The sequence below is a fragment of the Trachemys scripta genome, chromosome 2, assembly GCF_013100865.1.
Source record: "Trachemys scripta elegans isolate TJP31775 chromosome 2, CAS_Tse_1.0, whole genome shotgun sequence".
Lineage (NCBI taxonomy): Eukaryota > Metazoa > Chordata > Testudines > Emydidae > Trachemys > Trachemys scripta.
The window spans coordinates 166,608,649-166,622,011 of record NC_048299.1 but is presented as its reverse complement, the minus strand read 5'-3'; the positions used below and the strand labels follow the sequence as shown (position 1 = coordinate 166,622,011).

The following is a 13,363-nucleotide window of genomic DNA, read 5'->3' as shown; positions in this document are numbered from 1 at the left end:
CAAATTTAATGAGTGAAACTGATCTGCTGGAACCTAAATCCACTTTTTTTCACTGAAAAATCCATCTATTGTTCTACCAGATGACAAAATGCAAGTTTCCCTTTGAAAGAAATACTAAGTTATACACATACACTTAATGTTTACTTTGCCTGCCCCATCTTTGTTAATATTATTAATTTAAATCCTGTTAAATCTTATAGTAGGGTTTATTCTTAACATTTTCTAGCAATATTATAGCTTCCTGAATAAATCACTAAGGCTCTAAGGCCCATAGAGGCATTGGGAGTCATCCCATTGGCTTCAGCAATCTATGATCAGGCACAGACTCTGTGTTGTCATGATGAGCACATACCCAAGCAAGGAAACAGACACTTCAGTGATGTTTTTGCTTCCTCCTTTGGCTTGGTCTTTGTTGAAGATTCTAAAATTGCAAACGCCACTAACTACTGAAATTGTGAAGCCTATGGCATAGTTGCACACTAATGAACCAGCCATGAGCATCTGAAAATCTTAGTCTAGAGTATTTACTTGTTACGTTGACACAAACTGTTCTGCTTTGCTTAGAGTCCCTTTGGGACAATTCTTAGATGTTATCTGCATTGTACATACACAGGAAAGACAGTGATGTCTCTGGGGCATAACTGCATAAGAACACTACGATCTCGGATGGTTTTTTTTAATTATCACATAGACAAGAGGGCTCAGAAATTAAATAACTTCCTGTTTCCAATATCTTAAAAAAAAAGGGGGGGGGCACTAAGTTTGTAAAAATATCAAAAGTGCATGAAGAAAGGCGAATGCAGCGTGGCAAGTCTTGTTATCAACAGCGACATATAAATATCTCTGTTGGACAGTGGCCCAAGTGTTTCATTTACAAACACCTGCCCAATACCAACCAGTATAGTCCCTCTATTTTATTCGTGCAATTAAAATGAATGCTTTTGATTCTAAGATTTTTAAACTATCTAGGATCAAATCTGTTTGTTTATAAGGTAGGATTTTAAAAAGTTGGTCAGCAATGTTCTAACTGTGCTCCAGTTGAAGTAATTGGGAGCTTTACTGTTGATTTCAGTGGGACAGAGAGAGGCCAACACTGAGCATTTTTGAGATCCCACCCATAATTGTCATTTTCCTATTGGAGGAGGGGGGGATTTCCTGGGAGGCCTGGGGCAGGGAATTCATTAGCACCACCTTCCAAAATGCTCCAAGGTGGCACGCATTGGTAAAGCTTAGACTTCCAGAACCTTTATATGTTGAATGGCCCAGTTAACCTGACTAAACTTCTGATCCTGAGAAGTGATACACTCAATGAGAGGTGCTCAACTCCCATTGGCTTTATTGGGAGTTGTACCTTCCAGGATCAGGCCTTGGAGGAGCTATTTAGCACAATATGTGGTCTCTCGTAGGCTAGTTTCATGCTTACGTGTGGTTCTGTGGTAGCTCTGAATTCACGTCCCTCTTAGCATCATGCAGAATGGGAATCAGCCAGCTGTGACAGAAAAGAACACTGTGTGCTGTAAAACTGACAGTACTTCTTCTTTTAAAGTGAACATTTTCTGAAAGCCCCTCTTAGTTCAGCTACTGTAAGCATTCAGCATGTGTGATAACTGCTGCAATCAGTGGGACTACTTAAATGAGTATGGGATGCAGGATTGGAACCTTAATTGCATGGTACAATGCTGGCCTCAATATGTTTCCTTCTCTCTCTCCCCTCCCCCCTTCTTTTCATTCCTGTGTTCTGCCTTGTTGAAGGGTAGATAATGAGTACTGGGCTCCTGGTACTGAATTGTCCAAAGGAGAGAGTATTTAATATGACCTGAAAAGGTAAATTGCCAAGCTTCAGCAAATGTAGGGTCTAATTCTATAAAATTTACTCATTTGAGCAGTCCTCTTAAGTTCAAAGCTAAAGCTTCATGGTGAATACCTCTGTAAGGAGGTAATGATACCAGATCTATACTGTAGCATTGTCTAGTCTGGAGAATCCATGATATTAGCAATCTGTTGTTTTATATGCAGATTGTTCTACCACCAGTTGAGTGCATCTCCGCTAGCCATCTTGACTCCATAAGGGTTATTATCCTTGCAAGCACACTAGGGCTGCTTTGCCCTAATTCAAGTGGGGGTGGCTGCCATGTTTAACGGTTTTCATTTTTTGACAGATATCAGAGATGCCATTTAGCTGTCCAGCCTCCATGGTTCACCAGCTGAATCTCATCTCTTTTCCCCACAACCTTGTTTTATCATGTCCACACAACTCTTCCCCACTTTACCCTCCCGAAATATCACCAGCTCCCACTCTGCAGGAGTTCAGCTGAGATTGTGCGCTTTCTCACTGTAAACCCCTCTTCAAATATTTCCCTCTCCCTAAGTCATGATTTCCCCCGTCTATGCCTTCCACATTTCCAATAATCCCCACACTCTGGCTGTGCCACTTAGTCAGTGAACCATTGACAGTTCACCAGCTATACTCTGTGACACACTTCGGGAGGAAACAAGTTGACAATCCACAGATGGCTCAGAGGGCCAGGAAGAGGTTGGAAAGCGGTAGTGGAGTGGCTGTGAAGAATGCATTGGCTTGCTCTGACGTACTACCTCTGGTTCTTCAGATGGAGAACATAGCTGTTGCACCATCAGTGGTTTGTTGGCTCAGGTGTGGAATAGCCAGAGGTGGGGTTGGAGATCATAGCCTGGGGAGAGGTGTATATTTGAGGAGGTCATGATGAGCCTGATCGCCATCTGAGATCCTGGAGATGTCCCTGGAGAGGGAAGTTACTAGGTATATTTAAAACTACAGCATGTTCGTATGGAGTACTAACTTCTATTGTCATCGCTCTTTTTATTTGTTACTTATCTATTACTTTGTCACTTTATTGTCCAAGCTCATTTTTTAAACTTGTTTCTGTGGTCTTTTGTAAAACACTCCTGAAAAGGCATTGCCTACTTGACTTTTCAGATCAGAGTTCTTCTAAGAATATATATTGCAGTTCCTTATTTCGGTACATAATTCGTTACAATAATAGCTGACTAATAAAGTGAGGACTTCTTATTGGAAGATACGCCTGAGTTTTAAAGTCATCGCTTTCAAAAAATAACCGATTCCTCTTCCAAAATGCCCTTTGTGTTGCTAAATACGTAAGGGAAAAACAACTGAATGTGGCATTCTGCACGAGAAAAAAGTTTTTCTCAAATTTCATTTTCAGCATTCATTTTGACAAAGTGAGAACTGTATAAGATGCGACTAGTTTCCAATGAAACATAACAAGAATAACATGTTTAAGCTGATGAATATAACAAAAGTTTTACGCCTTTCTAATAAAGATGCTGCCGTTTAAAGAATTCACTTAAGGCTCTTTGGTGTAAACATGACTAAGCTGTCTGTTCCTTAGCAACAAAACATTTCTGAAAACAACTTTTTAAGTCCGTATGCAGTGGTGTTGTAACAGCGTTGGTCCGAGAATATTAGAGAGACAAGGTGGGTGGGTTCATCACATAAGAATGGTCATACTGGGTCAGACCAATCATCCATCTAGCCTGGTATCCTGTCTTCTGACAGAGGTCAATGCCAGATGCTTCAAAGGGAATGAACAGAACAGGCAATTATTGAGTGATCCATCCCCTGTTCTCCAATTCCAATATCTGGCAGTCAGAGGCTTAGGGACCCCCAAGCTTGGGGTTGCATTCCTGACCATCTTGGCTAATAGCCATTGATGGACCTATCCTCCTTGAATGTATCTAATCCTTTTTTGAACCCAGTTATACATTTGGCCTTCACAACATCCCCTGTCAATGAGTTCCACAGGTTGACTGTGCATAGTGTGAAGAAGTATTTTCTTGTGTTTGTTTTAAACCTGTTGCCTATTAATTTCATTGGGTGACCCCTGGTTCTTGTGCTATGTGAAGGGGTAAATAACACTTCCTTATTCGCTTTCTCCACACCAGTCATGATTTTATAGATGTCTGTCATATCCGCCCTTAGTCATCTCTTTTCCAAACTGAACAGTCCCAGTCTTTTTAATCTCTCCTCATATGGAAGCTTACACAGAGTTGAAGAAGAACTCTGTATAAGCTTGAAAACTTGTCTCTCTCACCAACAGGAGTTGGTCCAATAAAAGATATTACCTCACCCACCTTGTCTTTTTAAATCTGGGCAGATGAGACAAAATCTGCAGTTACTTACAATACTACAATTCTTTCATAATCAATGGAGCTGCACAAATACTAGAGCAGAATTTGCCCATTGATCTGTGACCATTATGCTTTTTTCTTAATGTTGTGTTCTCATTCCTGTTTACTACTTTATACAGGGAGTGAAATATCTGTGCATTCCTGCTGCTGATTCACCCTCACAGAATTTGTAAGTTTTGGGTTTTTTTAATTCAGTACTAATGTTGTTTTGGAATATGTTAAAGGACCTGATTCTGATCTTTCACCAGTTTTACACCAATGTAGGTTTAAATCTGTTGGTTTAAGGGGAATTACTCCTGATTTATATTGAGGTAACAGAAAAATAGGTCCTTTTAATAATAATTAAAAAAAAGTGCTTTCCTACTTGGCATGGCTGCTTTGCTACCAAGAATATCCAGTGTTGTTATAATTAAGGCAAAATTTTTGGAAGGGATATTAAACCTTGTGCTTCAGGGCTGGTCTATGCTGCAAAGTTAGGTCAGCTTAACAGAAATTGCTGAAATTAATTCCTCCAGGACTATGAAAAAATTAACACCTTGTGTGATGTAATTAAGCCAACCTAAGCCCTGGTGTACACTCTGCTTGATTGATGGAAAAATTGTTCTGTTGACCTAGCAACCACCTCTGAGAGTTGACTTTACTGCAGTGATGGAAAAACAGCCCCACAGCAGTGCAGCTGCTGCTGTGCAGCTGTGTCGCTGTAGCATTTCTGGTAGAGAGAGAGCCTTAGCCAATCTCTACATTTTAGAGACCGGGAGACCACCTATGTGGGGTGCAGATTATGGCACGTCTTCCTACTGTAGAGTTCTTACACCTTCCTCTAAATCATCTGGTCCTGGCCATTGCTGGAAACAGTGTACTGGATTACGCCTGATCCAGTATGTCAATTCCTATGGTCTTATGCTTCTTGTAGTAGGAATGTAGCTATGTGAAGCTGGTGTGTCCCATTTTCAGGCTTTTTAAATTCAATTTAATTTTATTTTAAATATCCACTGGCTATATAACTGTCCTGAAAGTTAGTTGAACTGACCCGGGGTTTAACATTCCGAATCTTTGAATTGATGGTATCTAGGAAATCATGATCTTGAAGTAATCAAAACGTATTTCATAAGAATACTTGGATGGCGACCAACTCTTTCTTCTAGCATTCACTGTTTATGTTGAGGAGAGGTGCGGGGGGTTTCAGCCACTTCCTGCTAACTAGTTATGTAGAGAAACAGAAGTAGTTGAAAGGGCCTGGTACCTACGGAAGGAAATGCAGCACTGCTTTTTCTCTCAGATCAGAGTAATATTCCGGCTGATGCTTTCAGTGCATATTTTTAGAGTATTTTGTTTCTCATACCTTGGAGAGATTCCAACATGACACTTGATGTTTCTTAATTGCCACTGAAAAGAGCGACAAGAACATGTTTCTGAAATTATAAAAATTATTTTTATAACACAATTTTGTATAGTAAGAACATAGACCATGAGCCTGTTTTTCCCGTCAGAGGTGCAGATTTTAGTCAATGAGAGCTGCACGTTCTCAGTGCCTCTTAAAAATCAGACCCTGAGTATTATTACTCCCTTAAAAATAGTAGTAGCCCATATGCTATTAAGTAGGAATCCAGGTTAGAGAACAGAATAGGATTTTCAGAACTAAGACAGTGGATATGGAAGCAATTTTGTGCATTATTTTTTTTTTTTTTGGTGGGAGGGTAGGAAAAATTGTGGAGGTTCATTTCTTTTAGAAAGGAAGCAACTTAAGAAATTACAGAGGCCATAATCGCATTTGTTGGGTCGTCATTAATGGTGTGTCAGTATTTGGAGATCGTACTGGGTAGTTGTGAAAATGTTTGCAAATCTGCCATGTGTGTTAGTAGAAATCTGGACCAATTTGTGAATAGAAAGAGGACATCATTTCCAGCGAATGTTAATTACACATGCAATGCAACCAGCCCTAGTCATTGCATATCAAGGAAATACATTGAAAAGCAACCTATAGCATTCAAAAGCAATTAACTTTCTGGCACTGTACCAAATCTTTTAAAGCACTAACAAGAAGATAAGATATTTGCATGAGTATTGTTTCTGTTATGCTGAAAGCATCTACGGTTCTTGCTTCGGTATCAGATGGTTTCAGACAAATTTTGTTACTTCTGATATTAATACATTTGATCACTTAAAAGAAAACTTGATGAGTAACTGACTTTTCTTTATGATGGAAATCTTCAAGTATAATGCACAGTATCTTTAAATACTGATGTTACTTGCTTTTAGTGTAAAAACTTCATAAGGTCAGAAGAATTTTGTTTTATTCAGGTCATAAGAATGTAATATGATCTTATCAAACACTGTTTAAAAGTATAGGGTGTTTATCAGTTTGAGGGGAGGGGCCCTGGGGAAAGAGGGGATCTGTCCTTTTGTGACTTCTTTGTGTCTCTCCCCTTCTCAAAGAGTGTAGGGTGACCAGAGAGCAAGTGTCAAAAATTGGGACAGGGGTGGGGGGTAATAGGCACTCATAGAAGACAAAGACTCAAATATCAGGACTGTCCCTATAAAATCGGGACATCTGGTCACCCTAAAAGAGTGAGACTGACAGCTGCAGAGGAAAAGAATAGCATTGCATATAAAGTGCTTTTACCTAATGATTGCTGTTGAGTGAAATTGACTAGGATCACATAAGATGCTTGTCTGTATCACTCAGCAGCTGGCTTTTCAGGTAAAGTTCTTCTGAGGTGGTGGTACTACTTTTCTGCAGCTGCTGGCATTTGTTGAATGGGGCCGGCTTGATACATGGTCAGAGTGGATCTTGGGACTGTGGAGTTGCTAACTTAAGTTCGCATTAGCTATGTTTTCCTCATGGAACTTTTTTTCAATACGTATAATATAAATGCACTTACAGTAAGCATATTAAGGGCTCTCCTGTTCTTGAAAGAAATCAATTCCCAATAAAATAAAACAGTGAAAATAGAATATGCTCACATTCTTTGAAACTGTGTGACGGTTCAGTTCTACTAGCATTTTCTGCTCCTGCTTAGAATTTGAATTAAGCAATCATTATTGAGACCTAGGTCATTTCCTGGGAGTTTAATGTGAATTTGGCCTCCATGGTGGGAATTTGGCCTCTGGCCATTAACTTCTGCTGGTCACTGATTTCCTTGACAATGCCCTCTCCTAAGGAACTTGCTACTCGAAAATTAATTCTGTAGAAATTAAATATATCCTTCCTCACTCCACCTTATTTCTGTACTGTATGTTTCTAGGGAATTAATACCCAGTTATGCTAGCCTATTTAGGGTGACCATATTTCCCAAGGGGAAAACAGAACACCATGTGGGGCTGGCCCAAGCTCCCCCCAAGCCACTTGCCCAAGGCTGCCCCCCTCCCCCTGGGGCTGGCCCTAGCTGCTTGCCCGAGCTCCCTTCCCCACCCCTCCCCCCGGTGGGACTATCACTGACCACTCGAACCCTGCCTCCCCCTTGCACAGGGCTGTCATCTCTGCTTATATTCCTCCTCACCACACCACGCTTTTTTTTTTTTTTTTTTTTTTAAATAAAAGTGGGCATTTGTCATGTTTTGTTCTTGCCAACTGATCATGGCTAATAAAAGGGACTGTTCTGGCCAAAACGGGATGTATGGTCACCCTGAGCCTATTGGGCTTCCTGGTTGCCTTTTGAACCTTCCTTTTGGTTTAGATTTAATATTACAGCCAGTCTGTCTACAGTAGCAAAATGCCAAAGAATCATACAAAAGGTCTAGGTAGTTCTTAGTCCTTGACTATTACAGATTTGATTGCTGAAGAGACAATACCACTACATTTCTTTCCCTACTGATGCTTTTTTCAACCCTAACGCATTTCTGAAAGCTCAACGAAACACTTTGAAGTGTAGAGCTGACATGGAAAATCCCTCATCTAATTTGTATCAGATTACCCTCTTTATTAAAAGGTGATTGGAGAGGCCATTCACTGCTTTACTTTGTGTGGGATGTGCCCAGTGATAATATAAAGAAGCTGCCGTTCATAATATTAAGTTGGCAAGAGAAGTGTGGAAGTTGGCTGTTGTACAATAAATTGTCTTTACACTGAATTGTCAGTCCAGTGAGTAGATTGTTAATCAGGACACTTGTCTTACACTTTTATGTAGTAAATATTGATTTCCCATTTCATTAACATAGAATAATTTGCTACTCCAGGGGTGAATGTAAACCAGTACCATGTTGAGTTGGCAGATTGCTTGAAACAATAGCTCTAAGAGGTGTGAACTGCCCCATTGATCAGAGTCAGGGCTCCATGATTCCACAAACTGGCAATGAATTCCACGGGTGTGACTGTGTTAGGATTTCCCTTCTAACTTCTATGAAACTTGAACAAGACAATCAAGGGTGAACACTACCACACATCTAAATTTGATGCACTAACAAGTAAACTGGCTGATACACAGTGACGCAGTGTACTGAATGTCATATCTGGAAAATGACTAATAAAACTGGACCAAAAGTTCACTATTAGCCAAGCTTAATTACTCTCTTTCCCCTCTCCCCTCCCCCGAGAAAGACATCACCCATTTACCTTTGATATTTTTTCATCCTAAAGCATGTTCCATAAGAAAGTGGGGAAAAACTTATGTTAGGTCATTGTAGAAGATGTATAGATGTATTGATGTTTGGAGCTACTGTGGAAAAACACACCAACGTATTAGAGAGACAAGGTGGGTGAAGTTATCTTTTATTGGACCAACTTCCCACCTTCTCTGTGTCTCTGTCCTGGGATCGACAAAGCTACAACTACACTGCATACATCAACCTAAGTCATTTCCCCAGAGATCTAGGGGTAAAAAGGGGTCAAGTAAAATCAAGATAAAAGCATCAAGATTTTAACTGACCTAAGCAGTTAGATCTTGGAGAAATACTGCTTAACTGTGGTGCAGTTCTTTTTAAAAAGCCATGTATGCCACTAGTAAAGTCTGTTCACTGTGACTGAGTCATTTGTTAGGTTCAGCTGCTGCCTACAGGTTATGTTCCTGCAAGCAAACACAAGCACCATATGGTGTCAAAATTAGGGCTGGTCGAAACTTTTTTCAATGGAAAATAATTTTCTTGACTGAATGAAAATGTTTGCGCAAAGTATCAACTTTTCTTTCTTTTTTTTTTTTTTCTTTTTTCCCCCCAGTTTTCGGTAACTGAAAACCAGAACATTTCAGCTTTCATCTTTTCAACAAAATGTCAATAATTTATCCCAAGGAAAAAACATTTCCCGACCAGTTCTAGTCAAAATGTTAGAATAGACACACATTTAAAAAGTCTGGAATTGCAGAATTCCTCAGGAGATCCTCTTCTGAAAGAGTCATTCATAGAAATATGTGTAGGACTGGAAGGGAGTTTGAGAGGTCATCAAATCCATCTCTCCCGGCTTGCTGAGGCAGGACTAAGTAAACCTGGGCCATTCCTGACAGGGGTTTTGTCCATCCTGTCCTTGAAAGCCTCCAATGTTGGGGATTCCACAACCTCCCTTGTAAGCCTATTCCAGAACTAAACTATCCTTGTAGTTAGAAAGTGTTTCCTAGTATCTAACCCAGTGGTCTTGAAATGCTCAGGGTCACGCCCCTTCCCCTGTCCATGCCCCTGCCCCTGCCCTCCCGGAGCCATGGCCATGGCTTGGGGTTGGGGGGAGGGAGTGGGACAGGGATAAGCAGGACGAGGCTGGGGCCACAGCTGGGGGTGGGTCTGGGGCCAGGAACAGAGCTGCAGCCAGGGGCCAGGGCCAAGGCTGTGTGCGGAGCCATGGCCAGGCCAAGGTAAGGGACCGAGGCTGGAGGCGGGGAGCCAGGACCGCAGCAGAGCTGGGAACGGAGTGGGTCTGGGTGTCGCTCCCGCCCCGCCTCGTGTGAGGGCTGGCCCAGGCCCTGCCGCGCCCCCTCGAATGTTCCTCTGTGCCCCCTAGGGGGCATCCCACAGTTTGGGGACTTCTGATCTAATCTAACGCTCATACGGCAGATTAAGCCCATTACTTCGTGTGCTACCTTCAGTGGACATGGAGAACAATTGATCACCGTCCTTTTTATAATAGCTCCGTAGCATATTTGAAGATTGTTATTAGGTCCTCAGTCTGCTTTTCTCAACATTAAACATATCCAGTTTTTTTAACCTTTCTTCATAGGCCATTTTTTTTCTAAACTTTTTATCATTTTTGTTGCTCTCGTCTGGGTGTTCTTCAGTTTGTCCACATCTTTCCTAAAGTGTCCAGAATTGCACAGGGTACTCGAGCTCAGGCCTCACCAGCGCTGAGTAGAGTGGGACAATTACCTCCCATAAGACACTCTTGTTAATACACCCCACAATATTAGCCTTTTTGCAACGGCATCACATTGTTGACTCACATTCAATTTGTGATCCACTATAATCCCCAGCTCCTTTCCAGCCACCTAACCAAGTTATTCCCCATTTTTATAGTTGTACATTTGATTTTTCTTTCGTAAGTTTAGTACTTTGCACTTGTCTTTATTGAGTTTCATTTTATGGATTTCAGATCAAATCTCCAATTTGTCAAGTTTGTTTGTTAATCACCTCCCAGCTTGGTGTCATCCACAGATTTTATAAGCATACTCTTCACTCCATTATCCAAGTCATTAAAGATATTGAATAGTTCCAGACACAGGACTGATCCCTGTGGGACCTCCTTATACATGCCCTTCCAGGTTGAAAGAGAATACTGTATATACTCGTTCATAAGCCGAATTTTTTTTAGTAAAAAAGGGAAGCATCAGAGAAGGGGATTGGCTTATGAATGGGCATAGAGAGGGAGAGGTGGGACACAGCCCCTCCCCCCAACAGAGGGAGCAAAGGGAGGCAGCACAGCCAGCAGAACCAGAAGGGAAGAGGTGTCTCTCCGCTTCTGGCCACGCTGTTCTCCCCCCAGCTTCCAAAGCAGCTGCAGCTCCAGGGCTGGCAGGCTGTGTCCGCGCCGCCCGGCCCCGCCCTCCAAAGCAGGTTGCGTTCGTGCCACCCAGTCTAGCCCACCGAAGCAGGCTGTGGCTGCACTGCCCAGCCTGCCGGAGCAGCTCCAGCCAGGCCAGAGACATCCTCCCCTGGCCCTCCCCAGCTAAGGTGGGAAGGGATGGGGAGAGTGTGGGGGTCCCAGGCTAGGGGTGGGGTCATGTGGGGGGTGGTCACAGGGGTTACTCCCCTGATCCTCAGCTTCTCTTCCCCCCTCTCCATCCCCCCCCCCCAAATTCCCCACCAGTTGCTGTCCCGACCTATCAGGGTAAGCCGCTGGTGGGCCGGGACACTTTGTTTACTTAAGTTTACCTCCGTGTCTGTGGACGCTCAAGGTAAACAAACTGTCTTGGCCCGCCAGCGGCTTATCCTGATGGACCAGGAGCCAAAGTTTGCCGACCCCTGAATTACAGGGTCGGCTTATGAATGGATCATAAAAAATTTCCATTATTACTTATCCATCTTGGGGAGGGGGTCGGCTTATAAACAGATTGGCTTATGATCAAGAATATACAGTAATTGATAACTATTCTTTGAGTGAGGTCTTTCAACCAGTTGTACACGCACTTTATAGTAATTCCATCTAGACCACATTTCCCTAGTTTGCTTATGAGAATGTGGGACTACATCAAAAGCCTTACTGAAGTCCACCTATATCATGAGTACTGCTTTGTCTCTATCTACGAGGCCAGTAACCTTGGCAAAGAAGGAAGTTAGGTTGGTTTGGTATGATTTGTTTGTGACAAATCCATGCTGGCTATTCCTTATAACCCTATCATCCTCTCTATGCTTACAAATGGCTTGTTTAATAATTTGTTCCAGTATCTTTCCAGGTATAGAAGTTAGGCTGACTGGTCTATAATTGCCCAGGTCCTCTTTGTTGCCCCCTTTTAAAGATAGGTACTAGTTTGCCTTCCTTCGATTCTCCTCGTCCTCATGCGTCCTCCATGAGTTCTTGAAGATAATTGCTAACAGTTCTGAGATTGCTTCAGCTTAAGTGCCCTAAGGTGAATTTCATCAGGCCCAGCTAACTTGAATACATCTAACTTGTCTAAATATTCTTTAACCTGATCTTTCCCTATTTTTGTCTTGTTAATGTTAATTATGTTGAGTATCTGGTCAATATTAGCCTTTTTAGTGGAGGCTGAAGCACAAGAGGAATTAAACACCTCAGCTTTCTTGATGTCATCAGTTATTAATTCTTCTCCATTAAGTAGAGGACCTATACTGTTCTGTGTCTTTCTCTTGCTCTTAATGTATTTAAAGAACCTCTTCTTATTGCCTTTTATGTACCTTGCTAGGTGTAACTCATTTGGTGCCTTAACCTTTCTGATTTTGTCCCTACATGCTTGTGCTATTCTTTTGTACTTCTTCTTAGCGATTTGTCCATGTTTCCACTTTTTGTAGGATTCCTTAATGAGTTTCACGTCATTAAAGTGCTCTTGATGGAGTCTTATTGGCCTTTTACTATTCTTTCTATTTTTTTTTCCTTCACATCAGGATAGTTTGAAATTGTGCCTTTAATATTGTCATCTTGAGAAACTGCCAGCTCTCCCAAACTCCTTTTTCTCTTAGATTTCCTTCCCATGGGACCTTACCCCTACCATTTCTCTGAATTTTTTGAAAGTCTGCTTTTTTGAAATCCCATTGTCCTTATTCTGCTGCTCTCGCTCCTTCCTTGTCTTAGAATCATGAAATCTATTATTTCATGATCACATTCACCCAAATTGCCTCCCGCCGTCAGATTTACAACCAATTCCTCCCTATTGGTCAGAATCAAGTAAAAAATGGCTGTCCCCCTAGTTATTTTCTCCACCTTTTGAAACAAAAAGTTGTCCCCAATACATTCCAAGAACATACTAGAAATTTTGTTTTGCTGTATTACTCTTCCAACAGATATCTGGTGTGTTAAAGTCCCCCATTACTACCAGGTCTTGTTTTGGATATTTCTATTATTTGTTCTAGAAATGCCTCATCCACCTCTTCCTGATTTGATGGTCTATAATAGACCCACTACCACAGGGGAGGGCAAACTATGGCCCGTGGGCTGGATCCGGCCCGTCAGGGCTTTCAATCTGGCCTGCGGGATTGCCAGCCCTATGGAGCAGGGGGGCTAAGGCAGGCTTCCTGTCTGCCCTGGCTCCAGGCCGCTCCCAGAAGCAGCCAGCACCACGTCTCTGCGGCCCCGGGGGAGGGAGGTGGA

At 42.0% G+C, this 13,363-nt stretch overlaps 1 protein-coding gene across 2 annotated transcripts in view; it reads left to right on the top strand.

The window, feature by feature from the left end:
- The window catches only part of DUSP22 (dual specificity phosphatase 22), a 62,870-nt gene that overhangs the window by 30,479 nt on the left and 19,028 nt on the right, over nt 1–13,363 (top strand). For both annotated transcript variants that reach the window (XM_034762227.1, XM_034762228.1), the window contains exon 4: nt 4,305–4,354. In XM_034762227.1, coding sequence (XP_034618118.1) covers nt 4,305–4,354 — 50 coding nt within the window. The remainder of the gene's footprint in view (nt 1–4,304; nt 4,355–13,363) is intronic.